This window comes from Vicugna pacos, chromosome 25 (genome assembly GCF_048564905.1).
Source record: "Vicugna pacos chromosome 25, VicPac4, whole genome shotgun sequence".
In the NCBI taxonomy this organism is placed as follows: Eukaryota; Metazoa; Chordata; class Mammalia; order Artiodactyla; family Camelidae; genus Vicugna; species Vicugna pacos.
The window spans coordinates 27,705,056-27,727,690 of NC_133011.1; the positions used below are offsets into that span (position 1 = coordinate 27,705,056).

General features: G+C 40.8%; 2 protein-coding genes across 5 annotated transcripts in view; one reads left to right on the top strand and one right to left on the bottom strand.

Moving 5' to 3' along the window:
• Nucleotides 1-21,307, bottom strand: part of WASHC5 (WASH complex subunit 5) — a 44,756-nt gene extending 23,449 nt beyond the window's left edge. Inside the window, exons 1-11 of one of the 3 annotated variants that reach the window (XM_006208013.4) lie at nt 21,136-21,307; nt 16,658-16,967; nt 16,048-16,193; nt 15,284-15,368; nt 14,581-14,681; nt 12,293-12,485; nt 9,633-9,785; nt 7,887-8,000; nt 6,166-6,337; nt 2,616-2,743; nt 1,524-1,653 (exon numbers count right to left, since the gene is read on the bottom strand). In XM_006208013.4, the coding sequence (XP_006208075.1) occupies nt 1,524-1,653; nt 2,616-2,743; nt 6,166-6,337; nt 7,887-8,000; nt 9,633-9,785; nt 12,293-12,485; nt 14,581-14,681; nt 15,284-15,368; nt 16,048-16,193; nt 16,658-16,843 (1,408 nt within the window). In that variant the 5' untranslated portion in view covers nt 16,844-16,967; nt 21,136-21,307. Of the gene's footprint in view, nt 1-1,523; nt 1,654-2,615; nt 2,744-6,165; nt 6,338-7,886; nt 8,001-9,632; nt 9,786-12,292; nt 12,486-14,580; nt 14,682-15,283; nt 15,369-16,047; nt 16,194-16,657; nt 16,971-21,135 lie in introns of those variants that run through there. The other 2 variants (XM_072949698.1, XM_072949699.1) reach the window with 2 other exon arrangements.
• Nucleotides 21,308-21,348: 41 nt separating this feature from the next.
• Nucleotides 21,349-22,635, top strand: part of NSMCE2 (NSE2 (MMS21) homolog, SMC5-SMC6 complex SUMO ligase) — a 206,577-nt gene continuing 205,290 nt past the window's right edge. For both annotated transcript variants that reach the window (XM_015242428.3, XM_006208012.4), the window contains exon 1: nt 21,349-21,479. The gene's annotated coding sequence lies outside the window, so the exon portion shown is untranslated. The remainder of the gene's footprint in view (nt 21,480-22,635) is intronic.

Below are 22,635 nucleotides of genomic sequence, written 5' to 3' on the forward strand. Positions count from 1 at the left end.
AAATTTATTTCTATAATAGAGAACACAAGACAAGACCACTGACATCCCAGCATTCATGTAGTTGTAGCTTTTAATGTAATTAAACAATCCTTTACAAGTCTAGCTCTTACTAGGTACCTAACATTGTTTCCAGGAATTCTCCAAACACTAATAACAAAAAATGCCTGGGGCATGTGACTTGATAGGAGAGATGAAACTGTCTACATAGTTTTGTTTAAGATACTTGGCAGAAAAGGTTTAAAGGCCCAAGTACATGGCATAAACTGATGTGTGCAAAGATGGTAGTAGGGGTGGGAGGAGCCAGGAAGGACCTGAAGGATGTGTCACAGTTACAGGTAGAGTTTTCTGGAGAAGCGAGGATGGGTAAAGGTCTAGATGGGCAGAGGGAGGAAGAAGGATAATCAGTCCCTAGATGGAGAGACAGACATGAGCACAGGCTTTGAGGCAAATGACAATGGCACATCTGGGAGGGCGAAGAGGGGACCAACACGTGGGTAGAGTGAGGTCCGGGTGGTGAGTCGTGAGGAAGTCTGCGTGGATCAGGAGGCACCATTTGCACACACACCAGCTGGCATTTCCCAGGTAGAGACAGGGAAGGGCATTAACATGCTCTGAGGCCCCTTAGTGTATCAGATAGTTATAAGCTTCGTCTCATTTAATCTTCACAAAACTCTATGAGGTAGGAATTAAAAGCCACTTCTCAAATAAGGAAGCTGATGCCCAGAGACATTAAGACCCCTCCACTGGGTGGCGCAGTTGCTAAATGACAGAGCCAGGATATTCGCAGCTGTCTGTCCAGGTCAATTCTTCTTTATAACTAACTATCAGAAATAAATTTGATAGTTAAAAGAAACATTACGCATTAAAAATTAATCTGTCACTTTAAATGATCTTTCAGGGGCTTGAAAGGTTCCTATCTATATAAAAATTTGAAGTGATACCACAATTTTCCTATAGGTGAAATTTCCTAAAAGAAGCAGGATTAAAATCATTAAAGCAAAACTTGAACTGTAGTTAGTTTCAAAACAGCCTGCAGGTCCCCTCTTCGGCCACTAGATGGCAGGTGCATCAGGGAAAAAGAACCAAACAAGATGAGAAAACCAGACTCTTAGGTATCACCTATGTTAGTAGTTACTGACATTCTTGGGCGAAGTATCCTTCTGAACAGATCATGATAGATATAGGTACCTCCCCTCAAATGTACAAAAAACGACACACTAGTTTCTCATACTAGTGCAAAACTAGGATGGGGCAGGGGGATTATGACTCTGAAGACTATGAACCAGAGTGTAAGAACCGGTGATAGCCTAACCTCATATTTCAAAGATAAGAAACCTGAAGCTTGGAGAGGATATGAAGATTGCTCAAGGGAGTACAAGGCTAGAGCAGCCGAAACTAAACTTCAGACCTTTATTAACAACATCCCAGCATACAATGACACGGGAACGACTTTGCACTCTGCCAGTTTCCAACAATCTGTGGATACACTTCAAACACACCAATATTTCCTCTTCAGCAATTACCATTTTTCTCCACTCTGGTTAGGGGTTTGACTCCGGAAAAGACATCAGCAAGCTCCGTCATCCGCTCGGAGCCCTCCTTCTTGTAATGCTCCCATTTGGCTTGCTTTTCTGAAAGCATTTGCTTGAACATCTGTTGAAGAGACAGAAGAGATTTACTGATTTAAGAGAAAATCCAGCTTAGGCAGGTGACCGAGAAAGCGCAAGCAAAATCCAATTTATTAACAAAATATGTGCCTAAAATCAACATCAGCCTGATACCATCTCTTAAGCATTACTAATTTGTACAAGCGGAGGGGCGAAGCTAGATCATGTCTCTAAAACCAAGCGGACATTGTCTTTCCGTGCCTCTGCAAGCCCAGAATTTCCTTCAGTGAATTCAAATTCCTCAAGGTCCTTAAGACAACCTTGTTCGAATGCAAACCACTATCTTAAGTCCTTTCCAATAGGTTCTTGTGGCTTTTAGGATGAAGACTGCCATTCTGCAAGGCCAGCACAGGCCGTCTCCCGCCCACCTGTCAACCTCAGTCGGTACCACCTTTTTCTTGCATTCTCTTCCTTGCAGCCAACTGGTGTTTCAGGTAACTGAACTGGCCAGGCTCCTCCCCGTCCAAGAGGACTCTGACATATTCCATCCTCTGTTCTCCATCATGCTCCCCATCTTTGTCTTGTAACTTTGACAGGTCTTTCCTTAGTTCCCTACAGAAGCTCTTGCTTCTCTTCTCAGGGAAGTCGTCAAAACTAGGACAGGACTCTTTATTTCAGGTACCCAGAATGCTATGTTCCTTTCCTTTATAGCATGTATCTCAGTTTTTATTTACATTTTCATCCATATAATTCTCTGATTACTGTTCACACTCCTCATTAGGCTGTAACTGCCACAATTGTGTGCAGTTTTCCCCATCACTGTAACCCTAACGACTGTAGGCATTAAATGCTTGTTATTTAATCCTGTCCTTTTCCTATGAGAATTATCTCAGACAGCTGGAAACTGTAGTTTGAATTAGAGACACAGCTACTAAATCCTAATCTTAAAAAAAAATTTTCAGCATAAAAAAATGAAGATTTTGGAGATTATTCATTCAATATTTTTACCTCTTTGAGTATAAACTCAAATTGTGCAGTATCCAACAGCAACTGAAACAGGATCTTCGGATTGTACCGAGAGTCTGTTAGAATCTGGTCCTTGATTTGACGAAGGCGTTTGTTGTTTGGGTCACAGGCTAGATAGAGGAAGAAAAGATTTTCCAATTTATTAAATGTGTAGAAAATATCTGCAATACCTAAGATGAATTCTTAAACATTTTTATTTCCCCTTCTAAACCTTTTAAAGATAATAAACAAAACGTGTATCAATAACAGATGGTAAAATATATTACAGTACATCTACGCTGGAGGAAGTACAACTGAACTGTTAAATATGACACTGAATCTGATTTATACATAGAACAAAAAAATACTTGCTATTTGCTGAAATTGGTTTACAGGGTCAATCATTTATGTAAGAAAGAATAAGAAAACAGGATAAGGCAAAATATTTACAAGTAAAAGCTACTCTGACTGCAAATAAAGTCAAAATAAAAACTTCAAGACAATGAATATTGTTAAAAAGTCCACAGTGATAAGGTGCAAGGGCCCTGATGGTCGTTCGAGTGTCACATGTTCTAAATCCTGCTTTCCCGGGCCTCCCATCAGCATCTCAGGATGTCCAGCATGGATAGAACGATCATGCTTTATGAGCACCTCGCAGGGGTGTTTTTGGTACTTTAGTTATGGTGAAGCCTGAGCAAGGCTGTTTCATATACTGATTTCCAAATTGTTCTGTCAGGAGGAGTCTCCTGACGACCTGGAGAAGGGCTCGGTTTTCATGGGAAACTGCAAAATTCTGACTTACTATGTATCCTTCAGAAGTAGTTAAGATAGTTATACCTTCATATTTGCCTAACTAAAAAACAAAGACAAAACAAAACTTGGAAGGAGTTCCACTTGTCTTTGTATTAATTCTAATTCAACAAGAAATCTTCTGCTATTAACCTGCTTTCATTTTTGGATAGAAGACATCACTGTGCATGAACAGTTAGTTCCTTAGTATAAACCAGACTGGGTTCCAGTTTTCTCAGGGCTTGATCCTCTAAGATCTGACTCTCAAGAATTCAGACCCAGAGAACTGAGGGACAGATCCTAGAACCCTGGAACCTCAGGGTCAGGCTCAGGTAGCCAGCCGGCCCCGCCCACCCCATGTTGCCTCAGGGTCTGTTTCTTCAACAGCTACAAGGCACTGCAGCAGAAGCATCCTGAGCAGGAGTGAAATGCTTTCAGCGGGTTAACAGATGGGACTTTGACAAATCTGCCTTCCTTTCTGCACATCATACCTGATGCACCATAAAAGCTAAAGGAGCAGTTACTTTTTCCACGTATGACTCACAACCAGAGAGGCAAATCAAATGATTTCTGGTAAATCCAGACCTCGTGCAATCAGGTCAGACAATTGCCAGGCACAGAAATGGAAAACAGATGTGCCTGAAGATAAAAGCACAGAACTCTGACAAGGTGAAGTTGTCCCCAGCAGGGGCACACATCCAGGACACTGCTGGCTTCCAGAATGTAGGCTCAATTGTCAGGCACAGTCGTCCGGAAGGTGAAGAGGAGGCTGAGTCACTGGACAACCACAGTTGCTTTATGACAGGATAAAGCAAGGGTCTGAGTTGTTTATATGCTACAGAATGTAAGGCTTTTGGTAAAGATTACAAGCTGCGTCGGTGTAGTGAAATCCTCAGGTTAGAACTGGAGTTTATGTCAGACATAAACTCAACTAGTTAAAAACAGATCCATTCAATGATTAAAAACTTCAGCCATGGTATTTGTGCGGAGTAAACTGTAAATTGGAGAGAGATTCAGGCCAAGAAGCAAAATGATGGGAAGGAAAAAAAAAAAACCCGGAAAGTAGCATTTGTCTGAAAGATTTAAGAAGGTGGAGATTTCTAGAGTAAAAAAGGCGGCTGAGGAGAAATTCCACACACTTTCAAATAGATGAAGGACGAGGAAGTCCAACTGCTTTTCTCACTGCTGACCACTCACAGGCAGCAGAAACCGGTGGCGGCTGGCGGAAATGTTAACATCTTGCCTGGAAGGATTGGGAGGCGGGGCTACTATGCCACCAAGAGAGGCTGCAGAACTACCTGGCGTGGACAGTACTTTTGAGAAACACAGCCTTACCTGAAAGAACAAGGTGATGCTGAAAGTGGTACCAGGGTAGATACTTAAGAGAAGTTCGTTGAGTGAAAAAGAAAAAGTGGAGGTTTGGCTTTACAGGGCTGCTGAATGGCTCATCTCTTGGGGGTGGAGTGTGCAGCTCTGGATGAGTACACTCCTGAGTAATTAATGCTGACCAAGCATTTACTAAGTATAAGGATCTTTGTCAGCTGTGAATAAGCTCAGGGGTGAGTCCAATTCACTTATTTTTCTACCATTAAACCAGGGGTTTTAAAGTCATGGGCTTATGGGCCCCATGGAGGTGTGTCACACCATCTGTGAAGCACCTGAACTTGACGGCCAGTAGGCTCTCAGAGAGGACCATCACCCCAAAAGATTAAGACTCCATCTACCTTAATTAAGCACTCTGGTCTGACCAGTTCTTCAACTCAGCGGGCCCATGTTTTTCTGTACTTCCCAAATCAGAACTTTTCTTCCATCATTTCTCCAGTCTAGAATTTTTTCTGCTTTTTACTTCAAAATCCTATCAAGGCCCAGTCAGCTCCTGTCTCCTGTGTGGAGCCTTCCCGGACCACCTCTGCTTCTCCACCCCAGGCAATGTTTCTTTCCTGCTCTGGTCTCTGGACTCAGATCCCCCTCACCGTCTGTCTGTTCTACACATCTGGCTCTTAGGTACTGGCTTGGCCCTTGTCTTAAGTTTCCTATCGCTACTCTAACAAATTACTACAAATTTAGTGGCTTCAAATGATACAGATGTATATTCTCTCACAGTTCCAGAGGTAAGAAGTCTAAAATGGGTCTCACTGGGCTAAAATCAAGTATCAGCAGGGCTGTGCTTGCTCTGGAGGCTCCAGAGGAAAAGCGTTTTCTTGTCTCTTCAGCATCGAGAGGCTGCCTGTACTCCTTGGCTGTGGCCTTTCCACCTTTAAAGCCAGCAATGACTTAGTGAGTCTTTTTCATGATGCCATCTCTCTAGTTCTGACTCTCCTGCTCCCCTCTTCCTGCTTTACAGACACTTGTAATTATGCTGGGCCCACTGGGCTGACCTCTTTACTCAGGGTCAGCTGATTAGCAACATTAATTCCACAATATAACATGCCCCCAGGTTCTAGGGACTAGGCACGGACGTCTTTGGGAGGATGGGGTGGGGTGACACTGCTCAGCGCACCACAGATCTGCAGCTACCTTTTCACAGGTACACATCTAACTTCCCCAGTCTGACCAGTGACAAGCTCCTCGAATGTGGGAGGTCAGTTTCCTCACATTCCCTAGCACCTGACAGTAGCTGACACAGGGGCTGTTCAGGTGGGCCACTGCCTTGTGAAAATTGACACAAAGATGCTTAACTTAGAAAAGCAACTTGATTCTCATCTGAGCGCTGAACCATGCATCACGCAGTAGATCTCAAGTTGGAACGCCTTCTGTGCAGTACCTGAGTCCGCCGTGTGAAGCATCAGCCATCGGATGGCGACGTTGCAGTCTCGCAGGCAGTTCAGCAGCCTCGGGATGTTGTCCAGAACCATTTCCTCCCTCAAGTAACCTTCTTTCAGGAACTGCTGCACCTGTGTGTGCACTCTTTCGCTGACAGTAGCGTACCTGCTTGCCTTGGAAAAGAAAAAACTTGAATTACATTTAAAAAAAGAGAATTGGGGGAGGGTATAGCTCAAGTGGTAGAGCGCATGCTTAGCATGCACGAGGTCCTGGGTTCAATCCCCAATATCTCCTCTAAAAATAAATAAACAAACCTAATTATCCCCCCCATCCCCCCAAAAAACAAATGAAAAAGAGAACTGAAATGAATCCCTTGACAAATAATAACATTTCTATGAGAAAAATAACATATGGACTCTAGCTGATAAGGTTCAAGGGCAAGAGGTTTATTGGACATTTTTGAAAAAAGCACTGGATTTAGAATTAAGAGACTAAAGTCTAGTTCTGCTGTGATTAAATACTGGTGTGACTTTGGATTTAACCTCTGGTACTGGGTTTCTTCAAACATACACTGAGAACTGCAGCAGGTGGTTCTGGGGTCCCTTATATTCTTCACTTGGATGGAAAGAAACAAAGGCAGAAGCTAAATTCCCATTCTTCCTGCTATTATCGACAAAAGACGCAGAGCAGAGATGCTCAAAAGATGAGTTTCTACACATACAAGCTTAACAAAAAATACACCTCATTGTATCAGAATTCATCAGCCTTTTGGAAATTTGGTCCTTTTGCTTTACCTAAAGCAAGAGTTAAAGGGTAAACACCATTAACCTAGTGAGGTTAGTTTAAAATGATCACAGGATGTTTCATCAGAAGCCTCTGAAGAACTCGCAATGTCACAAATGAGAAAATGCATTTTTGGAAGGGAATTTTAGTAATAAAAAATTAATGCTCTGAGACCAGTAAGTACGCACGCGCCACTTTCCCTAACATATTTCTAGGAGACGGGCCAAAACTGAAATTATTTTGTGCATTATTTATGGAATTCAATTTATTTGCATAAAACATGCTGGAGTTCCTTGAGTCAATGTTATTCTATCCATACTTGGAAACTCAAAAACTCAGCCAGCCAGGCTGAGGGAGATAACTACTGCTTAGAAGTATCAAGTATGCTCCCCAATAAACAGATTTTATTTTGATTCTTCTCTTTACTCAGGTATTTCCTTCTTGGTTTCTCATCAGAGAGACAGAACGTAGCCATTTAAACTTTAAGGAGCTGACTTTTGCTAACTTCCCACACCAGAAATGATGAATTTAAATTACAGTGAAAGGGTATGTTGTCTGCATTCAGTTACCAGCTTCAGCACTCATCCTAGTGATGAAAACATTAAAATTCTCGCTACTGATGACGGCAGCTCTGTCCATAAAGACGCAGCCTTTAAACAAGCACAAAGTCAGTTGGGGCCAAAAGTCACACTGGTTCATCTTAGGGTGTTGACTCTTCTTTAGGATCCGAGTCTCCCATTTACATGGCCCATGTAAGTTAAAAACCTATAATTATCTGTCTTATTCTGACATGCAAAATTCACCTTTCATTAATCATTGCACTAAAATGTCTAGGTGGACACCTTCCAAATTCCTTGGGAAATCCACTTGGTGCACTTCCTACCCCATGAAAGCAGGCTTGCAGTTTTCTGAGAATTCTCCCAGTTAGCCAGAACCTACCTGTTCTCTGACGTTGGAAAGGTCCAGCGTATTGTTCAAAGCCGTTTTTGCAGCTTTGTAAGGTTCCCAAGCATCTGCTAGATTAACTGTGATCCCCATGTAAATACTAATTACCTGAAAGAGGAGACATTCAGTATTTGTTAAATACCTGCTCACTTCAAGCCAAGGAGCAGGGAAAACACAAAGTTATAGAAGACCTCCTTCAAGTTTAAATGCTATTCCAATGAAAAACCAAGATTTTCCAAATATACAGGTAGGTGGTTTTCTTTATCAGCAATTGGGAACAAGAGTGACTATTAAATGTTGCTATTCATGGAAAAATAACTAAAATAAGGTTTTTCTTTCAAATTGCTGTGTGTTAGATTTCTAAATGAAGAAAAATGAAAGGGGGAAAAAGCAGAGATTTTGAATAGAATTGTGGTTTTCCCAAACATTTTCATCTCACTTTTACATTCTCAAAAGTTAAGAGTGCAACTTTACTGAGGACCCCCCAAAGAACTTTTTTTAAAAAAGTGAGTTATATCTATTGATATTTATCATATTACACACTGAAACTCAAAAATTTTAAAAAATTATTAATTCATTTAAAATAACAATGCTAAACCCATTACATGCTAATATAAATTAAAAAGAAATCAAATTAACATTGCCCCCTCAAATCTGTAAGAGCGGCATTGTTCCACATTTATTCTTTTTAATATTATCTATGATCCTTCTTTATCCCATTAATGTTTTTCTTTAAAATTCTTTATGGTATAATATTCCTATTTTCTCACTAGCTTTTTATTGGTAGGCATTTGCCTGGCATTTTAAAAAAATTATTATTACTCTATTTTCAGTGTGCCTGGGTATTTTTTAATTTTTTTTTTAAGGCGTATAAGTATCATGTAACTGGACTCTGACCTTCCTTAATATTAAAAGTGTTCCTGAGTACAGGATTGTGGTCAAAACTTCTCTGTTAAGCTTAGGTAAATGAAACCAGACTCTCAGAGTTTTCCTCTTGATTGTTCAACTCCTAGCTCATGAGTTTGACTCATTCATGGACAGGAAGCGTCACTTCCTAATTGTAAACTGTTCTTCTCACCAGTAAAGCTCCTCACCCGGGCCCCTCATCACAGTCTGTGTTTCCATAGCTGGTAAGTAAGGTGTGAAATAAAACCTGCTACCCGAGAACGTGATGCAATTCACTGTACTTCGTTAAAACCTCCACGTGTAATGAAACCACTCCATTCATATCAGTACATTAAGTCAGTTTTAAACTGTTAAGAACTAATATTTTTAAGCGAAAGTGTTTAAAAAGCTACAAGCGCATCCTTGTAGTAATGCAAACCTTGGCGGCCCCATCAACATTAGCTTAGATTAAGCTTATTACAAAACTGAGATTCCTATTCACAAAATGACAAATTAGATAAATTCTGCCAGCTTAGATTCATAAAATAGAGAACAAAGAAATGCTATGTAACTTAGTTGCAGTCACAGTAGCCAAAGCAAGACACATTTTAACGCAAGCTTTTACCTTGAGAGTATCCATTTAAGAAAAACAAATAGGTTCTTCAGGAAATTTTACTGATTATTTCTTCATGTTAGGATTTCTAAAATTCTCAACACACTTCAAGTCATTTTATTTAGGTGCATTTATGTCTCATTTATTTCAATATTATGACCTCCGGGTTACAGACCAAAAGAATGGAAAAATCAGTTCTCTGACAAGATTACACAGAGGAAAAGACTAATGGTGATACTTGCCCAATTATCTGGAAAGTATTTATCCACTATCTCTCTCATTTTTGCTTGATGGGTATGAAGAATGGAAGGTTCGAAGTAGAGAATGACATACAGCATGGCAGCCTGATTCGCCAGGGCCGTGCTGCGATGTTCGGGCAACGGATACGCTGAGACCTGCAAGAGAAACAAGATCCAGGGGAGGCAGGTGTTGGTAGCAGCTGAGTTTACACGGGCCAAATAAATGACCTAGTTCTAGGACACAGCAGTCTCTCAAAAGTCCGTCTCCTTTGAGAATCCTGGGCACCGGGAGCAATTCCTAGACTGTGGCATAACCAGGGCCTTTTCTTTCTTATCTCTAACACATTCTCTTGGCTGCCATTCTCTTTCTTGAAAAAAGAAAAAAAAAAGTAATCCCATGTCTCCCCCTCGTTGTCCATTTCTGTGTCTTTCCCATCCCAGACCGTCACTTAGAACTGACAGATCCCACACTCACTGCTGCTATTTCTCACTTCCTGTTTATTCTTCAACTCCCTGACATTTGACCTCCACCATCACCTCAGTGGAATTTCCTAAGGTCCCTCATAACTGCAGTCACCCAAGTCAATGGCCTCTTTTTAGCACTCTCACTTCAGTTCTCCGAGGAATGAAAATGTCTCCTCGTCTGGTTTCCCAGAAGCTGTTCTCTTCTCAATCTGCTTTGCAGGCTGTTCTCCCGCCTGACTTCTAAAAGTTACTGTGTCCCAGGGCGCCATCGCCTCTCGTACCAGGAATCTTCAGTTGCACACAGTACATATCACTTCAAGGACCATGAGCAGATAGGGAGAAGACGATTGCAAGGATAAGCACAGCAATGTCACAGGAATGTGGCCAGGTCTCGGGAAGGGCTTGGAGCTGTAAACCAGGAAGCTTTCATTGTTTTTCTTCTTGATGTGTTTGGCCAACTTTTTTTTTTCTCTCCAGACCATTCTTCATAACATGGCAGAATGAGACTGCCCCAAACTCCAAATCTGCATGTTGGGGGTAAACCCATGTCCAGAAACTGTTTCTCAGGCCCAGTTCCAAATTATCTGGAGGTAGGGAATCTGACCCATCTTGGGTCCTGGTCCAATCAGCCAGGGATGGGGGAGGTGCATGGCAGAGAGAGGGGTGGACACACACCATCACCACAGCCCAAGCTCTGTGTTAATCAAAGTTGCAGGGCAAGGAGAAAATTGAAACACACTGCTTTGAGCCACGGACAAAATGAACCTTCTAAGAGGCAGAAGGGTTAATAGAAGGATTAATGAGAGAAGAAACAGCGTGGGCTTGGAAGTGATACAGGCTTAAATTTAAATCATTGTTCTGCTACCTACTTTTGTGACCTTGTGAAAATTTTACTTAAACTCTCTAAGCCTTACGTTTCTCAACAGCAACATGAGGATAATGTTGTTCATTCTGTAAGACTAATTTAAAAAAAATGAGAAAACAGTATATGAAGAAAATCTCCTATGATTCTGGTTCATATTGAATTCTCAATAAATGGCAGCAAATACTGTGGAGACCTGGTATCTGCAGGCAGCTCCTGATTCTGAGCTGCTTTAAAAAAACCAACATTAAAATGTAGAATAGATAAACAAGATTATACTGTATAGCATAAGGAAATATATACAAGATCTTGTGGTAGCTCACAGCGAAAAAGAATGTGACAATGAATATATGTATGTTCATGTATAACTGAAAAATTGTGTTCTACACTGGAATTTGACACAACATTGTAAAATGACTATCACTCAATTAAAAAAGTAAAAAAAAAACCCCAACAAATATCAACAAAATAAACTCTTTATTTACATTTAAGATATTCATACAAAAAACTAGCAGGCTACCTAAAGAAATGTACAGAGTAGGTGTGCTCTGTAATAAGATACCCACTTATCACAGGTCCAAGTCTTCATTTTCTTCTGGTAAGAAAAATATCTACAGTGCATAAAATTATTTTTTTCTTCAGGAAAATGAAGTCAAATAATCCTTACTACTTAAAGGATGTCAAAAGGATTTGTAATATACAAATAACAATTTGTATTTTTGCAAAAGGATTTGGTGCCCTTTTAAGCAAGTGAATGATACACGTACTGGAGAGGAAAGTGAGACGGCTTGCAGACACTGCAGATCACTGCAGCCCTGCTCACGCTGCCTCCTTCGCCTGGGCTGTCTGCATATTCCCTTTGTCACTCACTGTAATCCTGGCTGCCCCCATATTCTGCTTCACAGCATCCTGCACTTCCCCTAAGATAACGCTTATCTTGCTTTCCTCTCATTCCTTTAGTTGTTTGCCTTCTTTCCTCAGCTACAAGCCCATTAGGAGTGGGGACCTGGCCTGCTTTCATCAGCAAGGAGCCCCAGCACTGAGCACGTGGAGAGTGAAGTAATGCACACTCAACAATTACTTCTTAAATGAATGCCTAAAAGAATGCACCTTCTCTCCAAAGATAGCTCAAATCTCTCTTCTTTGAAATCTCGAATTCTGGCCAAATTAATATCCCTCTTTCCTCTATAATTCCAAAGCCCAGCTCAAAAGGTTTTACACAATTTCCAGCTGCTTTTATTCTTTTAAACAAGGAAAGGAAGGAGTCATTGAGGAGGAAGGCAAACTCAGTCTTTTAAACTATTAAGGTAGATCTCATAGTAGATTTAATGCCCACCTGGTTGTAAATGTCATCGGATCTTAGCCGACCAATGACCATGCTGATGAAGGTCTCGTTGATAGGCACTCTCTGGAAGTAACTCTCAGGATAGTTGGGTGGTCTTTTGGCCCCTGGTTGGCTGGAATAACCTGTACTTCGAAGCAGCTTACAGATATCATCCATATTCGAATCAGCAGAAGATCGAGCAGCACTGGGCCAGGTTCACAATGGGAAACAAAGGGCCAAACAATCCGTACATATTAGAAATGCACAAATCCAGCAAGGCAGAAGAATTTCATCGTTCTTGACGTTATATAGTTTTAGCTATGACCTGGGTCAATTTGTATCCTCAAGATTCAAAATTATCACCTGAAACTAACACTGTAAATAAATTACACTTCAGTGAAAAATAAAATGAAAGAAAATTCAAAATTGTATTTTCAAAAAGCCTGCTGTGATACAGTAAACTTATGAGTTCTTATACGTATGCAGTTTTATATAAAGGTACACGATTCCTTTCTCAAAATCCTTGGGGCTGGGTTTGTTTCAGAATACAGCATTTTTCAGATATAAGTAATACGGAGCACACATTGGTTATGATGTAATACTCCAGTCGGGTCTTAGTTGACATTCTGTGATAAAGACACATCAATATTTCTGCAGTGAAATTAATGAATATTCACAAAAGTGAGATAAATAGAGACTATGTATAGCCTCATATCTGCTCTAGTCAGGTTCTGACTCCAAATGACTTCATGTTAGGTCAGATTTTGCTGTCTAAGTAGTGACTCTGTGTCCATGTGGGCGTGTGTACATATGTACATTCTTTTTGTCAGAGCTCTTTAGATTTCAGAATTGTGAATAAAGAATGTGAACCTGCACCAAAATTTCATAAATTTAAAAAAATCTGTTTAAAAATTATGTCAATTTCAAGTGGGAAAGACCAATGGCTTTTTCTTGGTAAGCTGCATCTTTCACAGAGATTTTATCAAAACATCTGTGATTTTCTGGTGGTTCGGAGTAGTAATCCCCCAGAGAGACTTAAAGAATCTTAGACTTGAAGATGACCTCCCATCTGATGTAGAATCTCCTTTACTACAACTCTGTGTGGTAATTGTTCAGTGTCTCTTCAGTAACGGACCCTCAGATTCTAATGAATTAGCTGCTGTACCTAAAGGGACAAAGCTGCATTGTCAACGTGGGGCTTGATAAGCAAACTTTTCTTCTTTTTCTTCATGTTATTTATCGTTTTTGTTTTTCTGGGTACTTCCAGAAACACAGGCAAGACCATTCAAAGTTCATTTTCAAAGATATGGGTGTTAAAACCGCTTGGGCAAACTGATGTGAATGAATTACGCGTGCTGGTGGAGAGCCTCCTCGTGTACTGATAAAGCTGACAGGAAACAGACAGCTGAGTTGCTGGAGATTAATTTACTGCTGAGGGGGCAGCAGTACCAAGTGTCGCTGAAAACATACGTCCCCAAAGAAGCCCCTCTCTGTTGAGGATTTGCCTCTTTGCCCTATTTATTTTGTCCTAGTTTATAAATTTGAAAGGTTCTTTCTAGCCTGCACGTCATCAGCCCAAGTTCCTAACTGACTCCTGCTTAGTAACTGTTTCTTGCCTGAGTCTTGGCTATTTCTGACATGGACTCTGTATCCAGATTTTTGACTCATTAATTGAACAAATTAAAAACTGTGTGCTAGGGACTGAAATTACATTTGGTTAAGGTGGGTCCCATTTTTGTCACAGCTCTGCACAGACGTATGTAACACATCACTGGGATACGTGCTATTGTTGCTCGGGGTTTTTTTGTTCCTACATACATATAGATAAGGATTCACTTTCAACCTGGCCCTGAGTGATAACTTTTCAAAATTTATCAACTTGAAAATGACAACAGAAAACTCATTCATTTCCTTACATCTGCCAAGGAGTAATAGTTGAAAATTTTAAAAAGTCATTAGACTTTCAAAATACCCAAATTTATCTTTAAGGTAAAGAAAATTCAGATTACTTTTTTAAAAAACTGAGGTACCATCTACAACTATATATCTCTAATAATCTATAATATATAAATTACTTTATATACAATATAGATTACATGGTACATAATTTATTACAATGATACGAAATAGAATTAACTGTTACACTTCTATATTATGTATTCTGTTCAGGAGAGGTAAGAATCTTACACTTTTACATTCTACATCATACTGCAGCTGCTCACAATAATAGTATGGAAACCCACACTACATTTTACTAAAGCAGTGCTTTTGGAGGGTGTAGTCTTATAGTCCAGGGATACCTGTATCGATAGTAAGAAACCAGCATTCTCTCTCGGATTTCTCCTTCAATCTTTTGGTCGATGACCAGCAGCATCACTCCATACAAGTACAGTGCTTCACACTATGAAGAGAAAAAGACAATGGTCAAACTCCCAGGCATACACATTCTTACAGAGTGAAGCTGATAACAGTTAAAAGGACTATTTTGCTCCCATTCCTCCTAAAAGCTTTATATTATGAGGAGAATGCAGGTTTTCCTGGAAGGGTCCTTATCTTTTGTAAAAATGAGCTTTGAGAATTTGATGCAAAATGAATTTTAATTTACAATGACTGTCTTCCAGTTGGCCTATTTTTCATATTTTGCTTGGGATATCAAAATGGAATCCCAATATTATGATTACCTCTAAGTCATTCACTTATTTGACAAACATTTCTTAAGTGATCACAGTGGACTAGGTACCAGGCTAGATATCGATACCTCTGATGTAAAAAGATAAAGAAGATAGAATTGTTACACTGGGGAAGCTCCTAACCTCCACATAATCTTTACTTACTTGTAGTTCTGTTCAAAGTCTACTGATTCTAAATTCAGACAATAATTACCAGTTTATTTTGCTTCTCTTAAAAGAAGGACATGCTGTATGTATTTGTTACTTAACGGGAAAAAATGATGCTGAATTTGACATTCTTGAATTTGTATTTTCAGTGATCACTACTACTTACTAGAAGTTGTTTTCCATCTTCATTGAGAAGCACAGTTTCTAAGGTTTGCTGAATATACACACCTTCGTTGAGATCATCCAGGTACCTAGAAATGAAACCCCAGAGCAAGTTATTCGTTGATAATGAAAATGTTAACATCTTTGAAGAAGGAAAGTGAAGACTTGTAGAAAATTAGGCAAGGTATCAGGCATTCTGGTCGTCAAATAGTTCGTGGCCATTTGTGCTCTTAAGAATAGGTTTGTGAGCTGGAACTCATGGTGACTAGGGCCACAGATAACTTACAGCTACCCCAAGTAAAAGGAATGTTTCCTAGTCTTGATTTACGAGTTACAAATATCTTGGGACCAATGGCATAAGAACATGGAACAGTTAATTTAAAAGCTAATGAGTAATGAATTCTTAAGGGCGAGAAAAAGAGAATATTGTATGGTTAGGGATAAGAAGGAAGGCCATGGTTACCAACGCTACCAAAATAAGCTCCCCTTTTTTTTTCATTTCTCATATATACTAGATTATGGTCAAGACTGAAAGCCATATGACTTTGTATAAACCATGGTTATTATAATACTTCACAGGAGCAGGAAATTATAATAAAACTCTAAAATACTTAAGATAACTAGTACCAATGGAAGGAAAAGACAATTATTCATGATATAAGCTAGTAAATTCTTTAGTGACTCAGAAAGATGTACACGTTCTGTTATGTCCCTTTCCACTCCCCACTACTTACTATCACAATAAGCTATTACTAAGCCGGTCAGTACCTGTTTAAGTCTACAATATATTTATGCACACTCTGAAATGCTAGATAGAATCTGGTCACAATTTCTATGTTGTTTTCCCGAAATTCTTCATCTAAATCCTGTAGCTCTGGCTTAGCTTCCAGTTTACTTTCCCATAATTCTGGACCCTATGAAGAAAAACACATTTATGTGAAACATCAGTAAGAGAGTCAAAAACCAACAGAATGGCTGCTAACAATTTCTACATGGTCTTTTAACAATTTGTTCTCATGCCTTAAAAAGGATATCAAAAATGGAAAGAGCAACAGAAAGTAATGAAGATACCAGAAGCCTAGGTATAAAAAAGAAATAAATATGAATTGTAACCACAATGAGCATGCTTTTAAGTGTGGGGTACTTCAGTGTGAAATCTCTTATACCAAAGTTATCTTTTTAAAATTTGATCATACTGTGTTAGAGCTTCCACACAATATACTTATTTTTCAAGTTAGTTGATATTAAATTTGGTTGAAAAGCTTTTCTTTTTAATTCTTTCTCCATAATTACTTAACCTCTCAGAGTCTCACAGTTCTCAGAGAAAGCATGCTTTTCTAGAAAAGGCAGTGGTAAAGATACCATGGAGGAACATTACCTTAAAATAGCTGAAATCAAATATGATATCTCCATATTTCTGCTGATCTGCTCGGTCTTTTAATCTGAATACAGCAGGAATGAACTCAGAGAGCCTCAAAAGTTCAGCAATGATGGCATTGCCACAGGAAACGATCCTTAGGATGGCCTGGCCACAGAGGTTGTTCTCAGCTAGAAAGTCCAACATTGTGAGGATGATCAACTACTCCGTGCCCGGCCAGTGGGAATGTGGAACTGGCTTCAGAACTGGGGTCTGTACATCATTAGAGGAAACCAGGTCTGCTGATACACTGGCTGCTCCATTAAAGAACCTGTAACTGGAAAAAAAAAAAAAGCATGAAAATCTCCATTTTTTAAGGAAGCATGTGAAACACACATAATATTATTATTAATTTTTAAATTATATTTCGTTCTTTCTTTGTTTTTTATATTTGTTTTTTCTTTCTTCTTCATTTAAAATTTTTTTCTGTCTTTTATACATAATACTTTTCTCCCAAACACACTAAAAAATTATAACACATAAAGAGTTCTGATATGGAGGGAGGGGAGTTATTTTCCACTCTTCATGTTTTCCTGGTGGAGGGACTTTGCTATATTAACACTCTTGGCCTCTTTCTTAACTCTTTATTCACTTCTCCCCATGAGAAAAGACCTGATGGAGCTGATCTGTGAGCTTGGGAGAAGAAACCACTGGGCATGCGTAGTTCCAAGGTACCCTAAATTGAGCACAGATTACTAAATTTTCCTTATAGGAATTGTGTCCCTTGTTGTACCTTTGGGAAAAGATAACTATGTCCTAAAATCCACTAGAATTAGATGAGGGAACAAACTTTAAAAATGTGTTTTTCATATGTCACGTACGGGAGGTCCTTGTTACCGAGACTAATATGTGCCTGAGAAATGTGACAGAGTGACTTTAACGTGGGGACAAATATTTCATACTACAGAGTGGGAAAGTTTTGATTAGGAATGTATCTTCAAATGACAGCACTGAAACTTCTAAAAACAAGTTTTATCCTGAACAAAATTTAGTGTAAAATTGCAACAACTCTGTACTAATTCAACAGACAAACCAAGAACACGTCAAAAGTTGATTTTGCCAAATTGTGATTTTGGTAATACAGTATTTTGTACTTCAGAGTTGTCTTTCATAGCCTGATCTTTAAAATGGTAAGTTTTTCAAAAAATTTCCAAGGCATCATTCATTTTCCCCCAGGGCTCTCCCAATTCTTTTTCACATCATTATCTTTTGAAGCGCTGATTATATCACCATCTTTGTTGCTTAGCAAGGGCATCATTTGTCAACTTCGTGGAAGCCAGAATTACTTACCAACTTCCTGAAGGCCTGTCACTTCCCAGCATTTGCACTTTCACTTTGCACAGGCATTGTGCTCTATCAACACGATACTACAATTAAGGCTGACCAATGACAGCAAGAATTAAGACCAAATAGACAGTTCTGGACAGGAGAATCTGAGTGAGGACTAACTTTACAAGCGTGGTCAGTTTACTAGTATTTTAATAATGACGACTCACTGTACTTAAAACCAGAATGTGGGAAGATTTCTGACTTCTTCTGCAGCCAGAGTGAAATACTCCTTAATGCTTGTCGCACATTTTCAAAGTTCACTCATGTGATGAGCTACCTGGTACAGTTATCTATGACCTGGAAGCTTTGTGTAACCCTTAAAGGTTTTCTTTTTTCTTTCGGAAGTTTCTTCTATTGATTCAATATTTAGAAATGTCCTAACTTACTAGGATGTTGAGGCAGCAACTGTTGGCTCCTCAACAGTAATCCCCACCCTTCTCCTTTCTTACTGTGGAGGATGAAACAGTCAGAGCCTCATTTTCCCACCTCTCATGAAGCTAGAGACATGTGACTCAGTTTTGACCAATGAAATAGAAGAAATCTATGGCAGTCCTTTCAGGAAATATTTTTTCCTCCTGCGACAAGGAGAGAGGCATGTGAAGAGAAGAGATTTCTCTCTTTTTTCTGGCTATCCTCCTTCTTGGCTTTCATGGGCTCTGGGGAGGATGCAGTCAAGCTGTGAACACAAACTAGGGTAGGGGGAATCCATTTTCCATCTCATTCAAGGGGTGGTTGGCAGGTTTCTCACTCCTTTGTCCCATGGGCTCCTCGAAACACACTCTCACAACCTCCCAACTGGCTTCTCCCAGGGCAAACAGGCTGGAACAGCCAAAGCCAAAGGCACCTGCTAAGCCACAGAGCTGATTCCTGACCACAGACATTAATGAGACAATAAATATTTATTATCTTAAGCCACTAGGTTCTGAGGGTAATTTGTTATTTAATAATAGATAATGATCTAGGAGAGGGGCATTCCAGGAAGGAGTTATAAGTAAGTACTAAGGCCCCAGGACAGGAATGTGCAAAGGAAGAGCAAAGTCGTGAATTTGGCTGGTGGGGAATGAGCACAGGACGGAAAGAAGCAGAGAGAGGGGAGAGGGGGTCGGGTCCCATAGCAGGGATTCCTGAGAAGCCACAATTGTCCAGAATTCTTTCTCATGATGGTATTCTACACTACACGTTAAGGTGTAAATTATTAACAAGTCTTTTCAGCTCTCTCTGCGAACCTTGTTAAGCAACACTGATCTCTAATAGGCTGAATTTCAGATAATTTCATTCCACTTTTTCCACTGAAATGGTCTGGCTTGGAAAACGAAACGAGAAAAGGGAGAAAATAAAAGAAAATGGGAACAAAAGTCACCTGATGTCTGATGAAGACCATCAAACTAACCCAGCTCTCAGCAGGATGAAATTCTAGACTCAATTCAGAGGAGGGGCGGCTGCGATTAACAGGTCTAACTGCTACCAAATTTTGGATACTAAGAAAGGACAATGTGGCCATGGAGAAAATAGCTTAAAGCAAAGCAACAAGACCTGCTTTCTTTCCCAAAAACAGATGAACATACTCAGCACCGAGCAAGCACATGATCAACAATGCTTAGGCCTGGGATAATGACATAAGTCAAAACTTTTATGTGTCTCTTATTTTAATCCTTAAATCCTTACCAAGAGTTACACTGTAGGCAACGTTCAAAATATTATTTGGCTGTGACAATGAATATATACATATGCTCATGTATAATTGAAAATTTGTGCTCTACACTGGAATTTGACACAACATTGTAAAATGATTATAAATCAATAAAAAATGTTAAAAAACTTTTATTTGGCTAGCATATTTGATAAATATCCTCACTGTTGGCTGAAAAACTGGTCCTAAAGAACACAATCTACGAAGCATAATTAAAGATGCCTAATCATGTTGCAGCAATCTCAGAGGCAGGTGGTTTTATAGATGTTAAATTAGTTGGGATGAAAAAAAAATCACTCTAGGATGAGATGCAAATAAACAGTAGTAGCGACTATGTTAAATCTTCCATTTAGAGGTTCTTGTGTTAGGGATGAAGAAAACTCACAAAGTCCACTTTTCTCAATATAGGTTGTCTTAACCATTTGGCATGAAATGAAACCAGAGATCCCACTCAATTTCCTAATTTTCTTTCTACAAGACGCCCAGAAAAGTAGTCATAATTTCATTCTCAAGAATTTGGCCTGGAATTGTGATTTTTTACTTTGCAAAGTAATCCTAGACAAGAGATGCTTTCAAGAATGAAGTATGGCACCATATCAATTAGTCAGTGAGAACAGAACTGAAGTCTCAAGGAAATTAAATTGCCCTGGGACAAGCCATTCTTTTACCCTACTCAGAGGAGGAAAGAAGTAGTTCTATTTTTATCCTTTCATAAAAGTTCTATAAAGGAAGCACTGGTCTCCACCAATCCATTATCAGGAACAAAATTAAGTGGTTGTTGGTCAAGATGAAAGTGATTGGCATTATTTCTCCTAGAAAAGCTCTGAAAAGAGCCTAATCACTCTAGTCTGATTCATGAATCCTGAAAAAGAATTAAAACCGGAAGGTGTTCCTTGTTGTGGGCAGAGGCAGTAAAGCCTTCCCCTCCCTTGATAAATCAGGACCCTCAGAACTATTTTTCGAAATGCAAAGGACTTTGGCATGTCATAGGTAGGGGGATAAAGGTGCAGAGAGGAGCAACGTCTTGCTCGAAGTCACAGCTCCTGGCAGAACCGTAATTCAAACCCAGGCCCGTCAGATTGTAAAGCCACCATCAACTACTCAGTTTTCTCGAGAGTAAATGGAGGACTAACGACGTCCACACACCACTGCTCCCAGAAACTTGGAAGGATCAGACGCGGGCTGAGCAGCTGAACGTCACCTCCTAAAGCGCCAAATCGGCGTGGAAAATTGTTTCTGCATGAGTGGAGATCCAGAGCCTGGACCGGAGCTGCAGCCCCAGGAAAACCCTCAGTCCTCCCGGCCAGGTCCCCCACCCCAAACCCCAGATGCCCCCCAGGTCAGCGCGGCCCAGCCCTGGGGAGGGGGAGGGGACAGGGGACGTGAAAGGAGGCGGCGCGCGCACACCGCCCCGACTCACCTGTCACCCCGGCCGCGCCAGGGCGCACACGCAGGGCCGGCGGTCGCGCGCGGAGTCAGCACCCCAGCCTCCACCCCTCCGTCTCCGCGGGGCTCCCCTTCTATCGCTGGCCCTTAAAGAAAGCCGGCCAGACCCCGACTTCCGCCCCTGGCTCCCTCGGCAGTCACATGACAAAGGGGCGGCGAGCAGGGCGGGGCGTCACGTGACCACTAGCCGGCGACGACTGATGACGTCTGAGCCCGCGCTCGCCGCTTCTGCACCGAGGGGAGGGAGTTAAGGAAGGAGTTGGGGTCCGGGTGTGGGAAATCAGGGCGCAGTCAGACGGAGCTGGATCCGGCAGCCAGGTAAGGCAGGAGCAGGGGATGGCGATGGGGAGGGTGACGGAGGGTGTCGCCTTTCTCTCGGGCGCTCCGCGGGTGTCCCGAGCTGCGGTAGGTGGACCTGGGTTATGATTCTGGTTCTTTTTCACGCCACAGCAATGAGGCTGGAGCGGTTTACCTGCCTCTCCGAGACGCCATCTCCATCCTTCAGCAGTGTGTGGGGGCAAAGATCACGAATTCTTGACCTAAGTAAATCTGGTTTGGGCGGGCTTTCACAGCGGGGCCTTGGACAGTTCGTTTAAAAAAGCTATCTGGGCGTCATTTCCTTTTTTCTCCTGTAAATAGTTTGAGGATTAACGATAATGGGAATGAAGCGCAGAGGCCCAGTATATGGCACACTGTAGGGAACCTGGAAATGGTGGTTTCTGTTATTGATATACCTCTCCCAAATCTTTACTGATCGCCCGTTTTGTGTGATGAGCTGTTTTATGTTGTGTAGAACATGTCAGAATTCTAGTGTAAGTTGTTGCCGGGGTGAAGGAGTGGCAGGCATGTGAGCAAATGGTTGTGATGAGCTTTATAATGGAAGTTGTACGAGTGCAAGAGAGGGAGGGAGAGGGGGAGAGAGCGCGCGCGCGAGAAAGAGCAAGAAAGCATGAAAGAGAGAACAAGCAGTTGCTCCTTGGACAAGAGAAAGCTTCATAAAGAAAGATGTAACCTTGCATGTTGAAGAAGGAGATACAGCTCTGGCTGAAGTTGTATAGGCCCTTACGGATTTAAAGGAGGCCAGCACAGTATCTAAATTGTTTGCTCTGTGTTCACCACTTGCTGTACAGAAAGATGAGTGGAGGGAAGAGTAGAAAAGTATTTTATTTTATTTATTTTATTTTTAGCTAGTAACTGGCCCCACCTACTGAGAATCTTATAGATCTGCTATGGTCTAAATATTTTAACCCCACACCCCCCTCAATTCATATGTTGAATTCCTAGTGCCAGTGTGATGATGGTCTTAGGAGGTAGGACCTTTGGGAGGTGCTTAGGTCATGAGGATGGAACCTCATAGTCGGATTAGTACCTTTAGAGCCCCCTTGCCGTGTGAAGACACAGAGGTAGAAGGCCGTGGCTGTGAACCACAGGAAGAAGGCCTTCACCAGAATGCGACTGTGGTAGTGCCTTGATC